Source organism: Rhipicephalus sanguineus, chromosome 6 (assembly GCF_013339695.2).
Source record: "Rhipicephalus sanguineus isolate Rsan-2018 chromosome 6, BIME_Rsan_1.4, whole genome shotgun sequence".
Taxonomy (NCBI): domain Eukaryota; kingdom Metazoa; phylum Arthropoda; class Arachnida; order Ixodida; family Ixodidae; genus Rhipicephalus; species Rhipicephalus sanguineus.
This window is the reverse complement of record NC_051181.1, coordinates 124,645,409-124,669,793: the sequence shown is the minus strand read 5'-3', so window position 1 is coordinate 124,669,793 and position 24,385 is coordinate 124,645,409. Positions and strand designations below refer to the sequence as shown.

General features: G+C 45.6%; 2 protein-coding genes across 2 annotated transcripts; one reads left to right on the top strand and one right to left on the bottom strand.

Moving 5' to 3' along the window:
- The first annotated feature begins 138 nt into the window (after window positions 1-138).
- LOC119396344 (uncharacterized) lies at window positions 139-22,967 on the top strand. Its single transcript, XM_037663528.2, has 14 exons — window positions 139-282; window positions 368-543; window positions 1,071-1,236; window positions 2,267-2,351; window positions 8,296-8,358; window positions 9,416-9,501; window positions 11,285-11,448; window positions 14,290-14,364; window positions 15,674-15,718; window positions 19,142-19,171; window positions 19,302-19,331; window positions 19,453-19,482; window positions 20,391-20,429; window positions 22,854-22,967. The coding sequence occupies exons 1-14, from the start codon at window positions 180-182 to the stop codon at window positions 22,875-22,877; spliced, it is 1,116 nt and encodes a 371-aa protein (XP_037519456.1). The 5' UTR covers window positions 139-179; the 3' UTR covers window positions 22,878-22,967.
- Window positions 21,735-22,621, bottom strand: LOC119396347 (26S proteasome non-ATPase regulatory subunit 9). Its single transcript, XM_037663531.2, has one exon. The coding sequence runs from the start codon at window positions 22,508-22,510 to the stop codon at window positions 21,896-21,898; it is 615 nt and encodes a 204-aa protein (XP_037519459.1). The 5' UTR covers window positions 22,511-22,621; the 3' UTR covers window positions 21,735-21,895.
- Window positions 22,968-24,385: the final 1,418 nt, after the last annotated feature.

Genomic DNA, 24,385 nt, shown 5'->3' with positions numbered 1-24,385 from the left:
TCTCGCTGATAACGCAGCCTATTGGAACGTGATTAACGAAGACGACAAGAATGGCTTAAAAAAAAAAGGAAATTATGCGACAAGTTTGTTGGATATTGGTATTGTACTGATGGAGATCAATGGGAGAGATCAGGGAGAGATGCTTCGGAGCGGATGCGAGTGGAGCGGTAGTGTGACGTATGCGCGCGAAACGAGCTCTGATTGGTGGACTTTTCGTTTGCGATTTTCGATTACGTTCCGGCCACGGTTCCGGCGGCGGTAGATTTGGCTTGCCTGTTTGCGGTAGGTGATCGCGCTACGAAATCGGCCTTTCAGTTCTTCGTTGCACATTTCGTTTGGCCCTGCTTCATCGTTCATTTCTTGTTAGGTATGGACGGCGCTACGGACCAACCGTTCGCAGCACTGAAAGAAGTTGCTGCTCGGCTAGACGTCGAAATCCCCAACGCCGCCAACTGTCTGGAGGGACTCCCTGGTCTTCTTGAAACCAAATTGGCTTCCACGAAGGCTGCTACGAAAGTTTCCGAGCAGGCGACACTTATTGAGGTGGGTATTTGAAAGACCTTCCGTGGAGTTCGCAAGCACTGCCGTATTTTCTGACGCACTGTGTTCTAACATATTAGAATTTCGGAGCTAACCATCACGTATGCGTTAGTTGGTTGGTGCTTTCCGTTTGTTTACAGTTGTCAAACCGCTCGGGCTTTGGTCGTTTACTGGTGCTTACGAATGCGACCTGTATGTTCGCCTATCCCGAAAAACAACTCCTGCAGACAGTAACTCTGTGACTTTTCGTATGCCTTCATGATGACACGAATCTTTTTTCTCAGCTCTCCTTTCTAGGTGTGGCCAGTTATTTTAGAATCTATCATGGCGCCATTCACAACAGCATGGCATTGTCACACATTCGCTGCGATCCAGCAAGTTACTCACTAGTTATTCTGTATGGCCAATATATCAAAAGCCACGCTATGTTGCAATAGTTAACCTCTAGTCTGTCTTTGCACAGTGCTCTTGGTATTTTTCAACTTTGCATAGAGCACTATACTACCATCTCTTGAATTATTTTGTTTCAGGCCGAGCTAAAGCTGATTGCACTTAGACTCGAAAATGTCGTGAAGGAGAAATTAGTGTCAATTCAGGAACTGACAGAGTGCTTGAAACAGACGGACTGCGACAACAGAGAGACGTTGCAGAAGCTTGTACCTCTTGGGCTCAAAGTGCCTGATCATCTCTTGCCTGGTGAGTGTTTGCAAACATTTCCTGTGAGGAAAAACAGTTAATTCCAATCCAGAAACAAACAGACTGTTAAGAAAAAAACTGCTACATTAGAGAAACAGAAGTTACAGACATAAAAAACACCATAGGCATCAAGCTCAACAGACAGCCACGTTTCTTCATTCATATCGTAGTTGCATCACACTTCTGCATCAGCAATTTATGCATCATGTGCAAGTTTTAGCAACTAACTTCACTACCCATAGATCGTTGGGAAGTGTTTTATGAAAGTTCTGCTTTAGGTATGCATTACAAAATTATGCATTACAATTTCATTTTGCATGCATCTTACACAAGGAACACCGCTCAACGGCCTATACAAAGCACAGCCTTACATTGCATTTCTGCATCAGGGCAAAACCATTTATTTCTCAGACGAAACTCCCGATTTCACCATACTCTCAGCTTAGCTGTGTTATCTGCAGCAGTCACTGTAGTTTTCAGTTGTCAGCATAACGGCTCGTGCGGGTTACGGTAGTATGGGCACAATGGGCAGAAACGTTCCATTACCATAAATTGTAAGCCACATTTTGATTGAAAACAGCGAACCGCCTTGCTAGGTGAGTGAAATGCAAACGGGTAGGCCAATCTCTGCTATCTGCTTTTATTTTGAGCTTGTAAGTTTGGTAGATTTTGTTTGCACATCTCAACTTTAGAAAGGAACGCATTGTAATTCAGAACTCGGCCAGTACATTTTAGGTGCAGTGCCCAGGTCCTCAAACCCGGGTCGTCAAAATTAATCTGATGGCCTCCTGTACGACATGCCTCATTATAGCGCCATGGTCCTGGCACATAAAATGCCACATATGAAAAATCTTTCCCCAATAAGGCGAAACAACCACTCTTGTTATCACGTTAGAACCGAAACATGTGTGAATCTATGTGCAAACTGTGCTAGAAGCAGTCTTGTGTTAGATCTGCAGCTTTTCACCTATGCATACACAGTTTTCTTTTTGTTTTTCTGCGAATTTCTTGAATGCTCATTTTATTGCAGCTCTCCAAAACCTCTCTCTGCAAAGTGACCAAGACACAGTTCAAGAGGCTGCTGACGACACTCTGGAAGATTCCCCATGCTCTCTGTATCCTTAAAATTTTGATTATCTTTTTTTTTTAAACCTTTAATGGGACCGCTCTTCGCTACATCTTGATACCTGCCAATTTGTTGCGTTATTTCCACCACGAATTTACAAGTATCACAGGCTTGTCGTCTGTGCCTATTCACAAAATTTGTGTGAGTGTACAGTGTCGAATTTCAACAATAACGAAACATGAATAAGAAAAGGACTTGATCAGGGGGCCTGTTTCTGTTTAGACACAACCATATTGTCACACTTATGACGAGAACCTTGTGTTGTTCTGCGCGTTGGGCTGGTTAGGCCAAGAAGCGGCTCAGTGCGAACTTCTATGTCCTCTTCTACCCATTGGTGCTCACAAAACCATGCGGCATTAGTCCCCCCTTTGAAAAGCATCGACTCGATGCTTTCAAAAGAAAAAGAATAACTAGAACACGCACAGACGCAGACAACCAGATCCTGAGTACCAGTAACCGCAGGGAAAATAAGATGACGCACCGACACTTGCGCCATGTGCAAACAGGAAAATACAAAGAAAACAACCACAGGAGTCACATGGTAACAGAAGTAGCGCGAAAGCACAAGGGCTACTGTGTGTAGTACGGCTTGAGTCGCACGACGTGCACGGTTTCGGGCCGAAGTTGTCGACGTGAAGACACTGCGCCGTCAGGAAATACTTCATAGGTGAGGTCACTGACACGTCGGAGAACCTTGTATGGTCCGAAATAGCGGCTCAGAAGTTTTTCAGACAAGCCTGGTCGTCGGACAGGTGTCCACACCCACACTCGGTCGCCAGGGTGGTACGCGACGTTTCGACGGCGAAGGTTGTAACGTCGCGCATCTGCGTCTTGCTGGTGACTGATGTTTACGCGAGCCACTTGACGAGCTTCTTCGGCGTACTGGGTGTATTGTTCGGCGTCTGGGGCAAGTTCATCGCTGTTATCGCACGGAAGCATAGCATCGAGCATGGTTTGCACGTTGCGTCCGTAAACAAGTCGGAAAGGCGGAAATCGCGTTGTTTCTTGCGTTGCCGTATTATAAGCAAACGTGATGTATGGAAGAATCTCGTCCCAGGTTTTGTGTTGTACGTCCACGTACATTGACAGCATGTCCGCTATGGTCTTGTTAAGTCTTTCCGTCAGTCCATTTGTTTGTGGATGGTAAGCTGTTGTTTTTCGGTGACTTGTGCAGCTCAGTTTAAAAATGTCTTCCATCATTTGTGCCGTAAATGACGTCCCTCTGTCCGTAATCACACATGACGGCGCGCCATGCCGCAGGATGATGTGGTGCACGAAGAACTTCGCGACTTCAGACGCCGTGCCGCGGGGTAACGCCTTTGTCTCGGCATAACGGATCAAGTAATCAGTCGCCACTATAATCCATTTGTTTCCGGTGAACGACAAAGGGAAGGGTCCTAGAAGGTCCATTCCCACAAGGTCGAATGGAGTCCGCGGTGGTGTAATCGGGTGGAGAAGGCCCGCGGGTTTCACAGGGGGCGTCTTGCGACGCTGGCACTCGCGGCAGCCTTGCACGTAGCGGTGTACGCTAGCCGATAGTCGTGGCCAGTAGTACTGCTGGCGCACCCTGGCAAGAGTCCGCGAGTAGCCCAAGTGTCCTGACGTGGGCTCGTCGTGGCACGCAAGGAGGACGTCATCACGCATGTCGGCTGGGACAACGAGGAGAAAGGCTTTGTCACTACCTCGCGCGTTTTTCTTGTAAAGGATGCCCCTTCTAAGACAAAATGATGACAGCCCGCGCGCAATGTGTCGAGGAACGTGGGAGTTTCGGCCTTCTAAGGAATCGATAACAGGGCGTAATTCTTGATCTGCTCGCTGTCTTGACATGAAGTCAGAATCACTGACTGCTCCGAGAAAAGCATCGGCCTCCTCTAAGTCCATATCGGGATGCCCCACAGGTGCTCGAGAAAGCGCGTCAGCATCTTCGTGTTTGCGCCCAGACCTGTACACAATCGTGATGTCGAACTCCTGCAAGCGCAAGCTCCATCGAGCGAGACGGCCAGACGGATCTCTGAGGTTGGCCAGCCAGCACAGCGAGTGGTGATCAGTCACCACTTTGAAGGGACGGCCGTAAAGGTAAGGTCGGAACTTTGCCGTCGCCCACACGACTGTGAGGCATTCCTTTTCTGAAGTAGAGTAGTTGGCCTCGGCTCGGGAGAGTGTACGACTGGCGTAAGCGATGACATACTCAGCGCCGCCGTGTCGTTGTACAAGGACGGCGCCAAGTCCGACGTTGCTGGCATCTGTGTGTACTTCAGTAGCAGCGTCCTCGTCAAAATGGGCTAGAACAGGTGCTGTTTGCATTCGCTGCCATAACTCTGCGAAAGCTGCCTCTTGTTCTGTAGTCCAGGCAAAGGGTACATCATCTCGGGTGAGTCGCGTGAGCGGTTCGGCTATCTTCGAGAAGTTGGCAATGAATCGGCGATAATACGCGCACAAGCCGAGGAAACGTCGCACTGCTTTCTTGTCTGACGGAACAGGGAAGGCGGCGACGGCTGCAGTTTTCTCTGGATCGGGCCGAACTCCATCCGCACTCACGACATGTCCCAGGAATTTCAGCTCTTCATACCCGAAATGGCACTTCTGGGGTCTTAGCGTGAGTTCAGCAGAACGAATGGCTTCCAGAACCATTCTTAGGCGTTTGAGATGTTCTTCGAAGCTCTCAGAGAAGATGACCACATCGTCGAGGTATACAAGGCAGCTTTGCCACTTCAAGCCAGCGAGAACGGTATCCATCATCCGCTGGAAAGTGGCTGGAGCAGAACAGAGGCCGAAAGGAAGAACTCTGAATTCATAAAGCCCATCTGGAGTTACAAACGCTGTCTTTTCTCGGTCTCGCTCATCAACCTCTATCTGCCAATAGCCGCTCTTTAAATCGATCGATGAAAAATACTTGACGTGTCGCAACCTGTCGAGAGAGTCGTCGACTCGTGGAAGCGGGTAAACGTCTTTCTTTGTGACGCTATTGAGTTTCCTGTAATCAATGCAGAATCGGAGCGTTCCGTCTTTCTTCTTAACTAAAACGACTGGCGAGGACCACGGGCTGCTGGACGGCTGAATAACACCATCGTCGAGCATCTCCTTTACCTGTGTCTGTATAGCTTCGCGTTCTTTAGCAGAGACACGGTAAGGTTGCTGTCTGATTGGGCGAACGTCATCGTCGGTAATAATTCGGTGCTTCGTGAGGGGCGTTTGACCGACTCGAGACGAGGAGGCGAAGCAAGATTGAAATTCCTTCAAAAGGTTGTGAAGTGCGGCCTTCTTCTCGTCCGAAAGCTTCGAATTGACGTCGATGTGGTTCAGAAACCTGTCACCATCATTCATTTCCTCGGACGCGAAGCACTCCGTGACGTCAGCTACAGGGTCTCCATAGGCCACGGTGGTGCCGCGGAAAAGATGCCGGTGTTCGAAGTTGAAATTCGTCACAAGTATCTGTGACCGTCCGTCACGAACACGCAGAAGACTTCGGGCTGCACACACACCTTGAAGCAGCAAGAGTGATAGGTTGCTCTCGGCGACTGCGTCACCGTCTCGGAGATCTTCACAAGTGACCTCTATGAAAGCAGTCGCTCGTGGTGGCAGCGTCACGCTTTCGTCAGCAACATGCAGCGCAGGTCTACAACAGCTATCAGCGTCTCGATCTGTTGCGCGCTGCGTCGAGAAGGTCACCATTCGTTCACGGAGATTGATAATCGCGCCGTTCTCGCGAAGGAAGTCCATGCCAAGGATGAGCTGACGAGAACAGTCGCGGAGGACGAGGCAGGTCACCACAAATGTTGACGCACGGATTTTCACTCTTGCGGTACAGCGACCCAATGGTGTAACAACATGTCCTCCAGCTGTGCGAATACGTGTTCCAGTCCAAGGCGTCATCACTTTCTTAAGACTAGTGGCCAATTTTCCGCTAATAATTGAATAGTCTGCACCCGTATCCACCAATGCGCTGACCTGACGACCGTCTATCAGCACAGGAATGTCGAGCGAGACTCGGTCACTGCGTTCAGATGTAGATTCCAGCGTTTCTCTGGCACTGCACTCAAACGGGGATTTAATGTCCTCGGCGTTTCGCGCAAGCGTCGATGGGAGGTCTTCCGCACTTTGAGTCCCAGCGACCTCGCCCCCGAAGGTCGCTGCCTTCAGTTTTCCCGACGAGGGCTTGGGGAGCGTCCCCGTGCCGTCGCCCCGAAACGTGGCCCAATGGCTGCGGGTCGCCGTGGAGATGGTGACCGCGATTGACGTCGTGCGAATGGTACACGTTGCTGGGCGAGGTATTCTTCAATTTCCCTTGGCCTCTGACCAACTTGGGGACGAGGCGAATTAATGGCGAAACCGCGCAGTCCCAGCTGTCGGTACGGGCATTTGCGGTAGATGTGACCGGCCTCACCGCCATGGTAGCAGAGAGGTCTTCTGTCCGACGTACGCCAGAGATCAGACTTCCGCGTGGGTGCCCGGCGACCGTCGATGTCCAAACCAGCGTGTGCTGATTGAATCGCAACTGGCGCCTCCACCAATCTTGTCCAATTATGACGAGAACCTTGTGTTGTTCTGCGCGTTGGGCTGGTTAGGCCAAGAAGCGGCTCAGTGCGAACTTCTATGTCCTCTTCTACCCATTGGTGCTCACAAAACCATGCGGCAATATGAAGCTGACAGATAATCAAGGAAACCGTAGGGGACGTTACTTGTAGTTTCTAATGAAAGTGTACTAAATGTAAGACAAATGAAAATTAAAATGTACCGAAAAACTAGCTGACGGTGATACCTGATCAGTTCTTCTTCTCGTTCATTTCGTATTGGAGGTCTCAAGACTGGCAGGTGTGACGCCTTTTAAGTAGTGGCACACAATAGTTCATTGGTCAGCTATCTGCTCCTAAAGCATTCCCGTACAATGTAGCGCCATTGCACAAATAATTGAGCGTTTGTTGTGCATTCTTTTGCCCCAAGCGCGAAGGAATGAATGCTACAGCATCAAATTGTAATGTCACGCGAAGAACGGCAAGCAGCTCGAAAGTTGCAATGCGCTGCTCAAGCAGAAAGGGCGCACGGAACGAACATGCACAGGGTGAGCGCAAACTATCACAGTTGTAACTTATTTCTGTGTGAGCAGTGCGCTCCTTTCGCAAAAGCGGCCGCTGTGGTGAGCGAAGTGACCTTTGTGCTCTGAACGCAAACTTGCAGTGAGAGCGCAAGACGTACACACCACTGCCATCACGAGATAAGCCCGCAAACGAGTGACCACGCCCAGTAGAGGCGCACGCTCATCCGCGTGGGGCGACGACCTTTAAAGCGCGCTCTTCGAGCCCTTCGCGCCATCTCGCTAGTGATAACGAAAACAGGCTGAAGTGCCATCGATCTCTGAGTATCGCCATCGGTAAATGGTGTATATAAATAGCTTGCCGTTAGCATGGCAAAGAACGTGCTGTTTGTGGCCGAATTGTATCGCGCTCCACGCTGTGGAGCGAGGGGTCGTAAGTTCGACTCCCGGTGACGGAACTTCTTCTGGTTTTTCTCTTTGCCAACTGTTAGTCTTTACATTTTACAACGTCATATGCGTGATGGAAATACGTCAGTAGAGCCGTAGTGGACCCCGGCATAAAACACTTTCCTGTTAAAACAGCTTCCTGCTGTAGCACAATAATAGTGCACTGCACATGTGATTCAGAGATTACGGACTCGGCTACTACTTGCGGCAAGAACATTGTTCACATTAATTTCTTTTTATGTCATAATTACTACTGCATTTTAATTAAAAGCTACAAATAACTTCCCCTACGCTTTCCTTGGCTTCATTATCTGTTGCTTCTGTATGATTGACACAATACGTATTTCTAATTCACAGCAGGTAGTAAATGGATCTCTTGATAGCTTCGTACACATGTGTTGCTTTTGCTGCTTTTCTTTCTTTCTGCATTTGTTCCTTGATGGTTTGCCTTTAGGACACGGGTTGTGACAAAGTTAGAGCCTGCTTTCAGCAAAGCGGCCGCTGGATCGTCGCAGGCGTAAGTTAAATGATATGGTGCCACAGCACTTTCTGTCGCAATGTTCCCCCCTGATGTAAGAAAATTTGCCAGCAGCGATCATGTTTGTCACTGCACTTGCAGTAAGCGCTAAAGCTAGTCCAACATAGTGGCTGCTTAGGTGCGTCGATTACGTTTAACCCTTTCAGATGCTACCTATGAAGGACTGTGTGTAAATGCGTCAAATGAATGCAACTTTATGTCAAGGCACTCGATGTTATATTGTAACAAAAATAATGTCATAATGCGTTAATTTGTGTGCGTTGTAGTAATGATTTGGAATTCAATTGTAATTAAATATCGATTTATTGTGAAGTCATTCATGCTCCATTTTCGCATTAATAGAATGAAATCTTACGCCAGAAATATAGTGCAAATTTGTTTTTGGGTATGTCCAAACAGTGTAGTGCCTTCAGCAAACTGATCATATATACAACAGTACACTGCAAAATTAAGGTAAATGAAGACAAATTTATTACGCAGGAGGTTCATTTCATCCAAACCTCAATGTAACTTGCTCTCTCTGAGCCCCTAGTCGTTACAAATGACAAAAACAAGTGGTGTACACAATTGTGTACATAGCGTGTCAAAGGGTTAAAGAGCATGAACTGGAAACGGACGAATATGCACATAACACACAAATGCAGGCGCTACTTGTGTAGCAGCTATGTGTGTTGTGCAGGCACTACACGTGTAGTAACATCTTTGTATAGTGCCTGTGTGTCTATGCTATGCTCCTTTTTGTCCACGTCCGGTTTGCGCTTCTTAAACGTGCGTAAAGTAGTTGAGAATTTCGAGAAGAGAAAACATCGCTGGTCATTCGAGTGTAGCCATAAACACTTTGCTGCTTTTTCAGTAATATATTTGCCTCTGGTTTTAATGAGCACACTTCTTGGCGATCAGGCAGCCCTACTTACAATATTATAGAATTATTGCGGGACTCTGTCAAGCTGGTTACACATGCGTGAGCTAGCTCGTGTGTTCAGCGCACGACTTGTGTGCTGCTGTGTAACCTTTCTTCTCTTGCTTCTATATTCAGGCACATGCCAAGCCAAGTGCGTTCACAATTGCCTAGGTCATTGCAGCAACCTTGCAGCTCAAAGCCCACGAGCCGGTCTCCGCCTCGTAAGTTGGTTCACCTGTCTGTGGCTTGACTGCTGTGAAAGCTAAAGGTGCTCCTAAACTTCAGTCTCGAAGCACTTGGTGGCTTCGGGACTGAAATGGCTTGGTGGCCTTGTGTTCCGCTGGTGATCGGGAGGCTGTGGGTTCGATTCCCAGCTGCAGCGACTGTACTATTCCGATGGGATTAAGTTTGTGGAATATACCTGTCGACTGTGATTTGGGCCGACATAAAAGAGAGACAACTGAAGAGAAAAAATTACTTGAGCACTATTTGTAAATCACGTTTTTTGAAGCAAGCCACTTTTAGAGTGAACAAGCCACTTTTAAACAAGCCACCTTTAGCGTAAGAGAAAGTTTGATAAGCCAGAAAAAGCGAAAAAAAAACAACAACAACAATATACAGATGGAAATGCTGCTCACACACTAGCTCGCACTACCATTATAGATATGTTCTCATACTAAATTAAAGCCGCTGAAATAAGAATCTGGGACGTCATGCTGGTGTCTTGGAATGAAATTCAAGAATTGGGACATTGATCTCAGTTCTGCTTTTTTTTTTTACTAATTGACCGATTCAGGCAAAACGGATTAAAATAAAATTTTGAAAGTATACCTTATCAGCGACAACTGATTTAATAATTGCTTTTAGTGAATTCTGGAAGTACCCTTGTAGGTCAAAATCATTTTGGAGCCCTACAGTGCGGCATAGCTTGTAGCATACCACGTTACTTTGGGATGTTAAACCAAGTGATTTTATCATTTGTGATGGTGAGGTCGCAGATCCGATTTCCTGCCGTGGTGGCTACACCTGCGCCAATGTGGTACGCGAAAGTACTCGTGCGCACTGATGTGTGTGCTTGTTAAAGAGCACCAAGAGCTCGAAATTAATCCAGACTGCCTCATGAATGCTGAATCTCATTAGCTGTAGGTTTATTTTGGGACCTATAACCGTGTGGATCGTGTAAATAAATGTTTGTGGTGCTTGTTTAGGTCTTTGTGCACTAATAAATACATTGTGAGAAACGATGTGAAGGTGGCCAACATGGTGTGCCATCATCCACAATTTTACTAGGAAGATTTGAAGTGGTCAGTGTAGTGGCGGATGTGTTGACCAGTTCATTTGAGAGCTAAAGTACTGTCCGTGTGGCTCGTGACTCAAACCACGTGAGATGTTCGACGTTATAATTACTAGTGACAATAATGATGCTACAATATAAAGTGGACAAACAATGCTCGGTTCGTATGGTTTCCGGTTGTATGGTTTCCTATGCAACGATGTGAAGGTGGCCAACATGGTGTGCCATCATCCACAATTTTACTAGGAAGATTTGAAGTGGTCAGTGTAGTGGCGGATGCGTTGACCAGTTCATTTGAGAGCTAAAGTACTGTCCGTGTGGCTCGTGACTCAAACCACGTGAGATGTTCGACGTTATAATTACTAGTGACAATAGTGATGCTACAATCTAAAGTGGACAAACAATGCTCGGTTCGTATGGTTTCCGGTTGTATGGTTTCCTATGCACTGGTACTGCGTAGAGGCCAATTATCGGCATTCTTAGAATCCCGATAATTGCTTTCTTGCTTCATATTTTGTCTTTTTGTTTACATACGTAGCACGTTTAGCATTTAATTTGTTTGACAGTTCAATGTCGTGGTAAAGCCGGCAACGCAGATTGCCAACATTTCAAGTACGATCAGATAGGTTACCACCTGTGTTGGTTAGACCCATTGCTCTGAGTGTCTGTGACCAAAATATCCATCTGGTGTCGCGATTTTGGCTGCGCAGGCCGCTTCCAGACCAGCTCCAACCTGGACAAGTACCTTGAAGAAATCTCCAGCAACGACACGATAACCTTGATGAATTCCAAGCAACTGGTGTCTCTGAAGGCAGCGAAGCCAGAAGCGGCATCCGGATCACCCGATGAAGGCGCTGCAGCACCTCTGCCTAAGGTGAGAGCTGTGCCTGCTGCGATGAACTACCAGCTATTGAATTGATTGAATTGAATTGAATTGAGTTTTATTTGCCAAAAAGGTACAAAAATCGATAGATACATGAGAAGCACCTGGGATCCTTAGCATCAAGCTAGTTTGGATCCATGCATAAAAATTTCCACATAATATACATGTACAAAATAGCAATCTGAACTATTTATTTTTTTGCTAATGCAGGTAGCTGACAACGTATTTGAACAGAAATACAGGTCTTTGTAATAGTATTTCAGGTTAACAGGAAAATGTTTACTTTGTTTTGTTTCGACAGGAAGATTGTTCCACAAAGTGCAAACAATGCTAGACAGCGTCTTTTGCCATACAGTGTAGCCCGGTTATAACAAAGTTGGCGGGAATCTGAAATTACTTCGCTATAACTGCTTTTTCGCTATATCTGGACTCTAAAAAAAATCAAACATGCAGACCAAGAAAAAAAATATTTATTTACGCTTTCTGAAAAAAGCAATCAAGGGTCCCTTGCATGCGTTTCGCGAGCGCGCATTTCAGAACACGGTGCTCAACTTGTCTAACAGATCGCAACTGCCCGGTTCGGAGCACAAGTACATACGCAGCGTGTCGACAGCTGCAAGAGCTGCTCCGGCTGTCCCAGGCTGAGGCGCATCAATGTCGTCACCTTCGCCGTCCGAGGAACTGCTATCTGTGGCCGTTCCCTTTTCGGAGACACTAGCGGCGAGTTCATCGGTCGTGAGCTCCTCCATTGTGATGAGGTTTTGATCCGCCAGGGCAAAGTCCAGATAATCCATCTCGCTTGGGACAAGGCTTGCATTTCCCCCAGCCTCCCACAGCTGCCCCAAGCTCGTCACTGCTGCGGCACCATCAACTTGCGAGTTATCTCCGCGACTATCGGTCTACAATTTTTATTATAGTAGTTCAGTTCGACAGCCGCCGCACCGATAGCATCTGCCACGCAATAAATGATACGCGTACATCCAGCGCTACATTGTTGTTGCACCCGTTGAGCCTGCCCTTGCTCTTATAACCTCAGTTGACTTTGTTCCTATTTGTGTACAACACGGCAGTACCCTCAAGTGCTTGAAGGAACGGCTCTTCAACATTGGCAACGTAGCGCTGATGAGAAAACAGGTTCGTCTGTCAGATACCGACATCAAGATGCAACTCTTGCTGAGTGCAAACAAGGGACTTTACTAAGTTGCAAACATGTATCCTGGACATTTTCTTGTCACACTGCAACATTGAATCGGCACTCATTCAACGTCTATGTATTGTTCCTTTTGATGCGGTTTCCCGTGAGAGAAACTTGTTTATATTGATGCATGTGTGGAAATTTCTATTTGAATATCTGAAGCGCAGTATTCTGACTGTGCTTTTGAAGACTGACGTGGAAAGTGCCCCATGTGTTGCACTTGTAATGGACGAGCACGAAAGTTGCAGTTAGACATGTCTGTAGTATGGCCGATGGTCTCTAAATGAATTCGTCTAGGAACGTTTCTTTACTCCTTTTGTCTACATATAACCTGTTGCCGACGATGTCACATTCATAAAATATATGTAGCTGGATGTGAGCTTTAAATTGTTTACTTTATTTTGCCTCAGGATTATCCGGCACTGACCGGCACTGTATTTTGTTTAAAATTGAAATGTAACGTTAATGTAACGACACGTTCCAATTTTCGAAATGTAACTGGAAGGAACTTGTAACGGGAACTCGTTCCAAAATTCGGAAGGAACGAGCTTTCATTCCTGTTTTAGAGGAACGTGTACAACACTGCTCTTGAGCAAAAAAGTAACACAGGAATTCAACGTTTTCTGCGAAACACGCTGCGCAAATTTGTGCTTCACTGCATCATGTAACTGCATTACGCGGTGGCATGATAGCCACTAGGGTGAACGTTTTCTTTTGTATCTAAATAACGACTAGAGAGAGAATGCTTATATTTGCAGGGATAATGGATATGGAATTTGTGGTTAAAATGTATATTTCGAAATTTGTTTGTGTTCAATTGGTGCAAAGCACCATTGATGTTTTTACAGTGTTTTCGTTTTTGTCAACATTTTTTTATTAAAGTTTTTTTTTTTCGGAAAATTCTTTAGGAATGTTTGTTTAAATATAATGCCATTTGAAAGCGCATTCCTTGTTCTACAAGTTCATGCTATATATTATAGTATCGATAATATTCTGTGGCAGTAGAAAAATTTACTAGAGTACCCAAAATTAGCCTATTTTCCCGCGGACAGGAAAGTGTTAAAAGCTTTAACAAACAACAGGATGTGTGCTTGGGTAGATTGGTAATCCATAGTGAAATTGCAAAAACATGCTTTTATATGACCGAATAAAATACTGACTTAGGCATATTGGAAATCTATCGCAGGCTTTTAGTGTGGGATCAAACAAAAACAAAAGCACTGAAACATTTTTAAGACGTGTTTTCTGTATTTTCAACACCAAAAGTAGCCAAGGGAAAACATAGCTGTTTAATTAATGCAACTTCCACCATTCCACAGCTCACCAGGTACCCGTTCTGAGTAAACATGTCACCCCACCAGTTTCATGTTCACTTCTCAATTCGTTTCATGCATTTAAGATTTGTGCATTTAAAGTTGTACACGTAGGGACCAGTGTGACTTCATGTCATCAGGTTTTCATTTTCTTCTGTTACAACTAACTTATGGCAGCAGTAAATAAAAAAAATCTTAGGAAAAGCTCTGTTAGTCTAATTTCTAGTCCCTTTTAAACAATTCGTTTAGTATTTACACATGCGTATTGCTGCTATCAATACTTGTGCTGTTATTAGTTTTTTATGGGCTCATCTAACCTCGCAGAAGCCAGAGCAGTCACCTGGGTTTCCGTCACTGAAGGGGTCGCTACCAGACGTCACCTTCATTAGTGGAATCCAGGTATTATAAATTTCATCGCTAACTTTTTTTTTTCAGTGGAAGAATATAATAATTGTTCGGGTTTAACGTCCCAAAACCATGATATGATTATAAGGGACGCCATAGTGGAAGGCTCCGGAAATTTTGACCACCTGGGGTTCTTTAACGTGCACCTAAATATAAGTAGACGGGCCTCAAGCTTTTTTGCCTCCATCGAAAATGCGGCTCCCGCAGCCAGGATTCGATCCCGCGACCTTTGGGTCAGCAAACGAGCACCATAACCACTAGAACACCGTGGCACATTTTTTTCAGCTGAATAGTAGCGGCAACTAGACGCTTCATCTTGCAGTTCATTGTGAGCAAAACGTCATGGAATGATGGGCAATACTGTGCCAACTGCACCGGGGAATAAATGCTGCTGCATGCTGTGCCAAATGGCTGCTTTTCGCGTTTTTCGTGGCATGTCTGTGCCGAGAAAGAAACGAGTAAGCCTTCGAGTTTACAGTATACTTCGTTCCATACACAGCAGCCAAAGCTGTGGAGGCTGCGCAAGAAGTTCAGTCAGCAAAATGTACAACTCCGTGCGTCTCATAGCCGTGTTTCGTCGTTGTAAGTGCTTGTGCGAGCAGAGCAAGGGTACGCACGTCAAGCGTTGCGATGCTTCAAATGAAAAACAAAGAAACGAAGGCACTGAAATGATAAGAACTATAGAACAACATATTCACAGCCATATAACAGTTGTTTATTTCTAAGCCACAAAAACAGAAATTTATTACTCCATATAAAACTGAAAGAAATCACATTGGGGGTGCGAAACAAGAATGAACTATTTCCTGGTGCGAACACATCTACTGAATGAAGTCTTGTTAGCCTCCACAGCATTGAGTGCTATGTATGGAACAGAGTATACAGGCTGAAATTGTAATGGTTCTGAAAGGGAAACTCTGGTAGTTGTCCTAGTGGCCAAGCCAAGCTGACCTTCAGTGTTTGGCTTGCTGTCAAGGGTGCACACACATTGGTTTACTGGGAGCTCATCATTAACCTAATTGAAGGTGAAGCTCATTTATTGAATGAATTCCCATAGAAAGCATTGTTTTGACTCCTCTCCCCCTACTGTCTTGTCATAAGGCTTTTACAAATGCACAGATTATAGCTTACAGTCTCCTCAAATAATGGCAATTTAACATGATGGTTTTGATATTGTTCCGTAGTGGTGATGATTGAAACAATTATATGCTGCCCAACTTTGCCAACAGATTTGATCTGTAGTCGGAGTCGGCGGTCTTGCCTTTCTGTGTTGTTCACGATTGTGCACCGTTTTTAATTGCAGCCTCTTCCAAAGACACCTGAGCTTACAGGAAAATCAGCTGGACAGGTGACTCCTTCAACTCTCTTTGGCATCAGCTTGTAGAGCTTTCTTATTTTTTATAGAATTTTGAGGTTCTTAAACGCTACTGCCACTTGTGCTGAACGGCCATTTTCATTGACAACATCCATACGCACTGGCAAGGGTGTGATCTACATCATAGCAATGCCAGAGTTTGCTCCGTGCTCTCAAAGTGTTCACGCCTGTACTCTTACAGTGAAACAATACAGAAACCAGTGAAATGTTTGCACTATGTTATTCATTTAAAAATGAGAAGCATGCTATGCGATTTCCGAGTCGCTCCTCTGAGATTGCTTGGTCTGCAAGTGCGGAGACAAGGGCACAACACATAGTGAAATAGGTAATATTGACAGAAAAGCCACTAATTAGGTCGTATTCACCGTTGCTCCATCCAGATTAGCACTGATCACCGTGACCAACTTTAACTTTGTACAACTCACTCGCAAGGTGGTGTGACAGTAGTATCGTTGCAGTTCCCTTATTGTACAAGAAACATTCGGCAGCCGTGTGGCGTAACTGCAGCAAACTCTGACTCATGCGATCTGCCATGATTTGCGGCCAGTGTCGCTCAGGACTAAGTTTCCTGTTGTCCAATCTGCAGGAACAAAACCAAGATACCTGGACGAAAACAGATTGGAAGGTGACAACATTTTCGGGCAACTGTAGCCTTTTAAAAATTTCAGCAATGCATGGCTTACTTGCAATAAAAATAGACAAGTACAGCTTGTACTGCAGCCACACACTAACTTTCAATGACCATTGAAACTAAAGGACATTAAAATCCATGCCATATTCCCTCCTTTGTCCGAGCTAGTGAAATGCAACCAATGGGACCTGTGGATTTCAATGCTGTGTATACAATTTCAACTTTCCTCAAAGGTGTGCATGTGCGGTTGTGGTATTTCACTGCTTATATGTATCTTCTTGTATGTCGGTTCCTCTCTTTAAAATAGAGTAAAATTTCAGTTGTAATAATGAATCAACTAGCCCCTCAGAAAATGTTCTTCTCAGGACAAATAACCAATAAGCTAGTTTTGTTTTTGTGGAACTTAGCTGGGTGCTGCATGTTTCAGTATTCTGGAAGCCATTGTTGGTGTGCATGAAATCATTGTGCATGTCAGTGCATGTAGATTGTGAGCACCATGCACACAGCACGCACATTGTGGTGAACCTTAATGGCAAACTCCAAGAAATTTTCAGATAATGTAAAAAGCCTTAAAGCACTTTGACAGCCTATTTTTTCTTAGCGAAATCTATGCTTTAATCGGTAGGTCTGTGTCTGATAATCACAGAATTAAACCTCAAATGCTCCAATGGGGGTTTCTATGAATGCTGTCATCATTGAACTATGATCAGTTTTAGTGTCACTTCAAAGCACGTGCCCCGAATCGCAAGAAACTAGCCCTCTCAAACGTGGCCGTTGTGACTGACCTATGAATATGTGCGCTCGAACTTCGGGGACATTGACATTAACCTTCTCGGACTTGGGTCACACGTGGGGAAGAATGAAAGGGTATGGCTGCTGCTGTGTAGTCTCCCTTGATGGGCACTGTTACATCATGCACTAACATATTTTTGGGACAATTTGTTCAGTTGCGAGCACTTGTACATGAAAAGCTGTGCATGGACCACGGGTTGGCGCTTTGGGCACGGGCTTCTTCCAAATTTCTGTCTACCATATCACACCTAGCAACACGTGACAACATTCACCTGCCTGCCCAGCCCCCCACTTCATGATAGAGGGCGTGCCCTCTCCGGAAGACAAAAAAAAAGTCACGCGGTCCCTTATGCGTTTGCCTAAGATGACTTGAAGACGAAAGCCATCCTTTTTCGTTTTTTTTTTCTTTGCAGTGAATTGTATTGATCCCCCCCCCCCTCCCAAAAAGCTTTCTGCCCCCAATGTAGTTTTGTTACTGCTTCCAAGATTAAATGTGTTGGAAGCTTTCTGCAGCTTACGTGGTTTCGCAGTGCCTCCGGGAACAGTGCCTTTGATTAAGCGACAATGTCATGTGATGACGTCACATTATGTGACCTCATAGTGAGGACATGATGACGTCACGAATTTGGGCGACCTGCGACGTCATGATGACGTCATCACATGCCGATGATATTTGCATCACTCGTGTTGACGCGGACAGTCACTTTTCGCATTTAATGAGGCATCTAAAGGTTTCATCATAAAAAAAAGAAAAGATGCCTGGCTACACCACTAGCGCGAGTGGCCCGACAAGAGAACAAAGAAGAAAGGAGCCTCCGCACAGACGTTTCTATCTTTGACATCGACAACAATAGTCGAAGAGGCAAAACGTAGCTGAGAGCTGGAGAAGTCGCGAAACACATCGTATTGATGATGATGTCGCAAGATGCTGCAGGCTCGGAGAGCACTCATGCCTTCTTTAAAATCGTACTAAATTATGTTCGAGGCAACGTTCACCACTAATAAGTGCTAAGAGGTGCCCACGTATGCAGGAGAATTGAAAAACACAAACACCTTGAGTTTGAAATTGCAGTGTCAGTGGTTCTTTAAAAGCATGCAATAGAAGTGTGGATATCCAGCAACCTCCATGCAAAATTTTGTGTTCTAAATGCAAGTGAAAGTGTCACGGAAAGCTGACTAGAATTAACAGCGGTCACTGACAGAAAATGCGGGTGGCGACGCCAACTTAAAATTCACACACCAAACGTTGGGACATCATATATTTTGACGGCATCTACTAGGTCCTGCGTGGTTCCTAACCAGTAAAAAGGAAGTACATTGTCCCCTGAGGGTGCCATAAACTTAATGTACTAAGTTTTGGGAAATTTTGTTGAGCCAATGTCGCCAAAATAGGAAAAATACGCTCGGAAATGCATGACATCACGTGTAGAATTTCAGCGCGAAATTTAAAAATGAAACTTTGACCTTGCTTTTCTCCTCTATTGATAAACCTATGATGGTGAAAGTAACGAAATTACAGTTCTCAGAGTACAATGTATCAGTCTAAACAGATTCATTGTTTCACTTTAGTGTTCCTTTAAGCTGTCGCTGTGGTTGCTCTGCAAACTGCACCAAGCTCGATTTCTTCTGATAACTTTATCCATCTGCGGCAGTCTTCTGTGGTTGCACTTTCGGCAGAATAATCCGGAGTTGCAGGAAATACAGTACATAGGATAGAGCCCTTTTTGTTAGAGCATTTTTTGTTGGCCTCACATTTGCCTTGGGATATGTTTAATCTCGGCTTAGCGTAAAAAAAAAAAAAAAAAATAGTGTTCAAATTCTTGGCCGCGTTCTGTTCAGTGCAGATAATGCTGCCATAGATTGGCTTTAAGGATCTTTACCAGTGATTTGTGTATGAGTTTAAAACATGATCTTTCTACAAAGGCCAAACCCTCTCTAAAGTCAAGTTGTATTGTCTTTTTCTTCTTATGCAGTTCAAGGGAAGCTGCCCGTTAACCCCAAAGGTATGCATGAGGATTTGACTCTGCCAGAAAGCTGTGGTATATGTGTTGTGTCGGATTTTAAACTTCTATTTTTTTCAATTTTGAAACTTTATTTATGCTGGATTCAAAATGTGTCTGTTGCCTTGTGCAGGCACCTGACTTCGAAGAACGTGCAATGAAGGTACGTGACATTCTTATGGCAATGCAGTTTTCGTACAGGCATTATTACGCCTTGTCCAATCATTCGCAACACAGAAAAATTTTGAAACGATAAGCTGACATCTAAACTTTCTTTTTTTTAGTTCAAGGAATCCAGACCCACGACATCGAAGGTATGAACATTTTTTCACATTTAAGTTTAGCGCAATAAGTCACAAGCAACAACAACAAGAAATAATGACTGTGTAATTACATCAGCACAAGTCAGCATCGAATGTGCATCTGTTAACTATGGAAAACACTGTTGACATTTGCCCGCCCTGAACCATGAAGGCCCCATAATGAAGATTGTATTTAGGTGCGGGGTTGCTTAGCTGATGTGCCTTCAATTATTTGCTGTAAGAAATTGGTGCCGGAAACGGCACTGCTTCGCGCGTATGCATTTATAAATTATTTGGTATTGTAATTGAGGAAAGAAACATCTACACTGGTTGCTTCCGCACGCTTGCTGTTCGGAAAGTAGATAGGGCTACAGAACTTGGCAACAACCCATGAATGCAGTGGCTAGTGTACTGTACAACTTTGAGAGGTTTTGTATGATGCACTAGCCAGTCATGTCAGTTCGTCCTTGATAATGCACTAGCCAGTAATGTTTGCCTCCTCTGTGATTTCACAGAAGAGGCAAGTTTCTCTCAATAGGTGCCTTGTAGGAGCAACGTTATGAAGCAGTTTAATGGATAGAGCTCGAATGGAATATAATTTCTTGGAGAGCACAGACGTGCTTTATTTTGTCCCGTAAGTCTCATCATGTCTTTGTAGCTACAGTATGACAGTCAGATTCTACTCATTGAGCCACTATGATAAGTTGGCATTTGAGTACAAAGTTTTGTTTAAAGAGGCCGTGTGCTTTCGGGAGATTCTGGAGAAGTTTACCAACATTTAACAACACAGCAATATTAACACATACTACCCTTGTTGTGAAGTGTACCACTGTAATCCTCAAAACACTTCGTGTAATTTTCGGAGAACATCCTTGCTTGACTTGAACAAGGAAACCTTCGCATCTTTTTCCTGCTTGCAGACACCAGAGCTCAAGGATTACACGACACCAGTACTGAAGGTAACATACTCTACTCTACATATCTGTCTGTTTGCACTTATATTTTGGTTAAGACGTGACATTTTAAAAGAAAATATGTGTGTAAAAAAAAAGTTTGGGACATTTTACTCTGTAGAATGTCTCTAAGCTAACCAAGATAGCTTTGTCGTCTTCAAATGTTTCGAGGGAATACACATCATGGTATCAATCTCTGCCAAGCATTTTGATTCGACTCCGTAGTTTCTTTGGCAACCCAGTAAGGTTGCGTCTCACTTAGATTTATGAATTTGAAAGGCACAGTTCGTAGCGCGGGCCTATAAGGCATGAGAGCGTTGTGCCTCCCGCTTGTCTGTGCCTCGCTGGCCCAACTTGGTCATGTCTGCGCCATGCTGACTGAGAAGCTATACTTTGCTTCACCGCTCCTAGATTGTGGTGCCGTCACTGTCGAATTGGGAAGCATACATTATGCGTTTGCGCAAAAAATGATGACGGACGAAAGAAGTGCACGCAACATGCGCTGTCATGTGCACTTTTTTCATCCGTCGTTTTTTGTGAGTGCTGCACAGTCTAAAGTATGAAGCCATACCAACTAGCGGTTTTCCATTCTCAGTCTGGCTCCTTTCAATTCCGATGTCGGGTAGTGCAGTAAATATTTCCTCTGAAATTCTGGCTGAGCCACATGTATACCCTTGTATTAATGTCACGCCTGGCATGAAACACTTTTGTGTTAAAACTTGGAGGATGCTTAAGCTTCACCTTTAGGAGTGGAACGCAATAGCATTATCGCTCTCACAATTGCTTGCCGTGCTTTGCTTCTCGATGGACACGTCAACCGTGCCGTGAGGGAAGGGACGTCTGTGCGCGTTGCAACTCTCCTAAAGTGCTTACTGCAACTAAGGTTGCCAAGTACCCACTACAAATCTGTAAGACAATGTGTGCACCCACATAGTTTTGCAAACTGTGTTGACGCTGTGGCTGATCATGACGATTATGAATTATGGCTGAGCCCTTTTGTAATGGGTGGGAAGCTTTAAACCGCCCACTCATTGCACATATTCTGCACTGCAGTAGGCATGCTTGGTGTAATGGCGTTGCAATGCAGCCGATTCTTTTTCATGGCTTCACTTCAGCTCCATGTTTATTAGTGCCCACTGCGTCAATTTGATACGATCATTGTCCTCGAAAAGCGCTGATCCTATCCTTAGCATTGCTCCTTCGCAAAGCTTTCTCGATAACTGTTCACTTCGGAAAGCTGGGTTACACTGAACACAAACAAAGTGCCTACAACAGAGAGCTTTTGCTCTTAGTTCAGGACACGTGTTGCCTGTTCAGCTGCGCTTTTAATTTCATAAAGTGTACAAACTGCGCACGCTTGATCAAGACGACACGCAGTGTACAGTACATGTTGCTTCCAGACCGCAGAGTTTCCTTCGGAGCCTTCTTCCGCCATCACTCAGCACGACCGCAACGCGTGCTTTTCTTTTTTTTCACGACATTGGGAGAACCATGCATCCGAGCAGTCCCTTGCCGTGCCACTGCTTGGGCGTCAGTACCAGAGACACTGAGTCCGCGTTGCGTTTCACGAGCACGTTGACGGGCCTGCCCACACTGTGCTGCACGACGGAGGCAATGTCAGTCACGTCCTTGAAGTTTCCCGAGTTGACGGAGCCAAACTTCACGATCTTGTCGCCGGCGTGGAGGCCTGCGACGTCAGCGGGCGAACCGTTCTCAACCTTACCGATGACTGCGAAAGGTTGCGCAGGCGCCGCGGCGGCGATGTTCTCATGATGCGCAGACGACGTCGCCGGACCTCCACCGTTCTCGGCGGCGTTTCGCGACATCTGAGCATGGTAGTTGTGCAGGCTCTTCTCAATATCCTTCATGATCGCCTTGTGGTCGTTGAGCAGGCAGATGATGCGGTGACGCGCATGACGCACCTTGTAGACGTCGATGTCAGAACGCGGATAGCCTTCGTTGTCGACCAAGGGTTCGTCCATGCCGACCGAGTTGGCGTTCAGTATCTCCTGCTGCGCGCTGATGGCGGCCTCGATTTCCAGCTTGCGCTGCGTAAGGCGCGACAATATTTGCTTGTGATCTAGCATGGCTGGTGGTTTTTTCAGGCGTAATGTCGAGGAGAAATTCAGCCTACGCAGGCGGTATCAGCTGCATCATCCTTGCACGCGGCTCGAAAAATGTAATGGCCGCCATTGCGCGATGCTCTTGTCGATGGGGTTGATGGGGTTTCGCTGGAAGTTCGCTTCTGAAATGGCGCTGTCGATTTCGGTTTCGCTATCACTGTGGTGTTTCCGCATTTTTTAGTACTGTGTCGCACCTGTAGCCGCATGTTTACAGCAAAAGCCGATACTCACCAAGTATTTACACGCGCTATACGCTTGAACATTTGTTTCTCTGTTGTGGTAAACAAATTTTTACTTTCCCTTTCAGGAGAACGTCGATTTGCCATGGTGAAAGTTGATGCTCTTGCCAAGTCGAGTGACAATATTAAGGAAGTTATCTTTTATATATTTTTGTTACCAAAATAAACAGTTCTATACAAGTGGTCCTAAAGTGTGTTGCTTTTGTAGTCTTCTGCATGTCAGTGCACGGCCGGTCTGGAGGCGCGCGCTTCCAGACCGGCCGTGGTCAGTGCTAGTCATCAGCGGCTGTTGTCTCGTTTTTGCCACAGGGAAGCTTTAGTTATCATATTAACTATAGTAGGATACAACTTTAGAAGGCAGGAGAGGCCCCGGCGAGACGACCGAAGCGCGGCAGTCGATCACCTCCGCGACTAAAGAAATAGTCCCGCTCATGCACGCGCCGATGTTCTCCGAAGGCGGAGCCACCGGCCGTCCCGCTCATGACGTCAGTCCCGAGTGCGCGCCCATTGGTGCAGGCTTGTGTTCATCCGCCTTTGAGGAGGAAATGCCGCTGCCTTCTTAAGTTGTATCCGACTATATTATTTGTGCAGTGCGACACGTATATCATTAATGCTTTCAGAATTCTATGGAAAGCATGCTGCCACTTAATCAGAAAAAAAAAAATTCAAATAAACATGCCAAAGCACCAGTACTACGGATGTTTGCATGCAACTCGCTGCAAACGTTGCATTTCCTGTCATAGCAGTTTTACTCTCATGCGCAACATTAGTAGTTCAGTCGATGTTTATGTAGCTGTAGGAAGCTGGCAATTTAGCATTGTGCTTCAACAAGTCTGTATGGCAAGCAATTCCACGATGATGAACCATTTATTGCAATTTGGCCATTGAAAAATTACTTCTGCAGCATTAACCGGTCACAAAGGCAGCAAGCACAATGTTGCACAGTATCTAGAAGCTCTAGCTTCCATGTGGGAAGGAATGTCGGTCTCTTCTTTTGTTCAAAGTGCTGTTTTCATACTGGAACCATGTACCAATTAGCGAGAACTGACTCTCTTGGGGTTATTTTCTCATGAGATGCATGCATCTGTGGCCAAACGAGTTTCAAATCGAGCACTTTGTTCTGGGGGATGTGCGATTTCACCGTCGAACATGTTTTTTTATTGAAGAGGCCCCCTATGAGGCAACAGTGGAAGCTACCTACTGGAAAGTGCCTGCTAATAAGCAAACCTCCATAAAAATGTGCACTTAAAGGTCGATTAGCAACACACCTGGGATAGTGCCTTTGCATTTTGTTTTTTACTTCATGGGCACCAATGCATACCTGCCAAGTTTGGAGGAACGGAGTCCGGGAGATCTACTCAACGAGGGGGGGGGGGGGGTATACAGTATGCCGACCGCCGGGGGGGGTTACTGCAATAGCAATTATATGGACACTGTCAGCGGGATTTTGCGGTCGCCGCTGATCTGTACAGAGTCCGAACCGATAACGTCGCTTACGCATAGTCTGTTTCACGTGCGAGTAAAAGCGCGCTAGCGCTAGGGACGAACGCGGTTGAAGCAGAGATGAAACGACCCGGCCGTCACCGTCACGCGAAGGGCA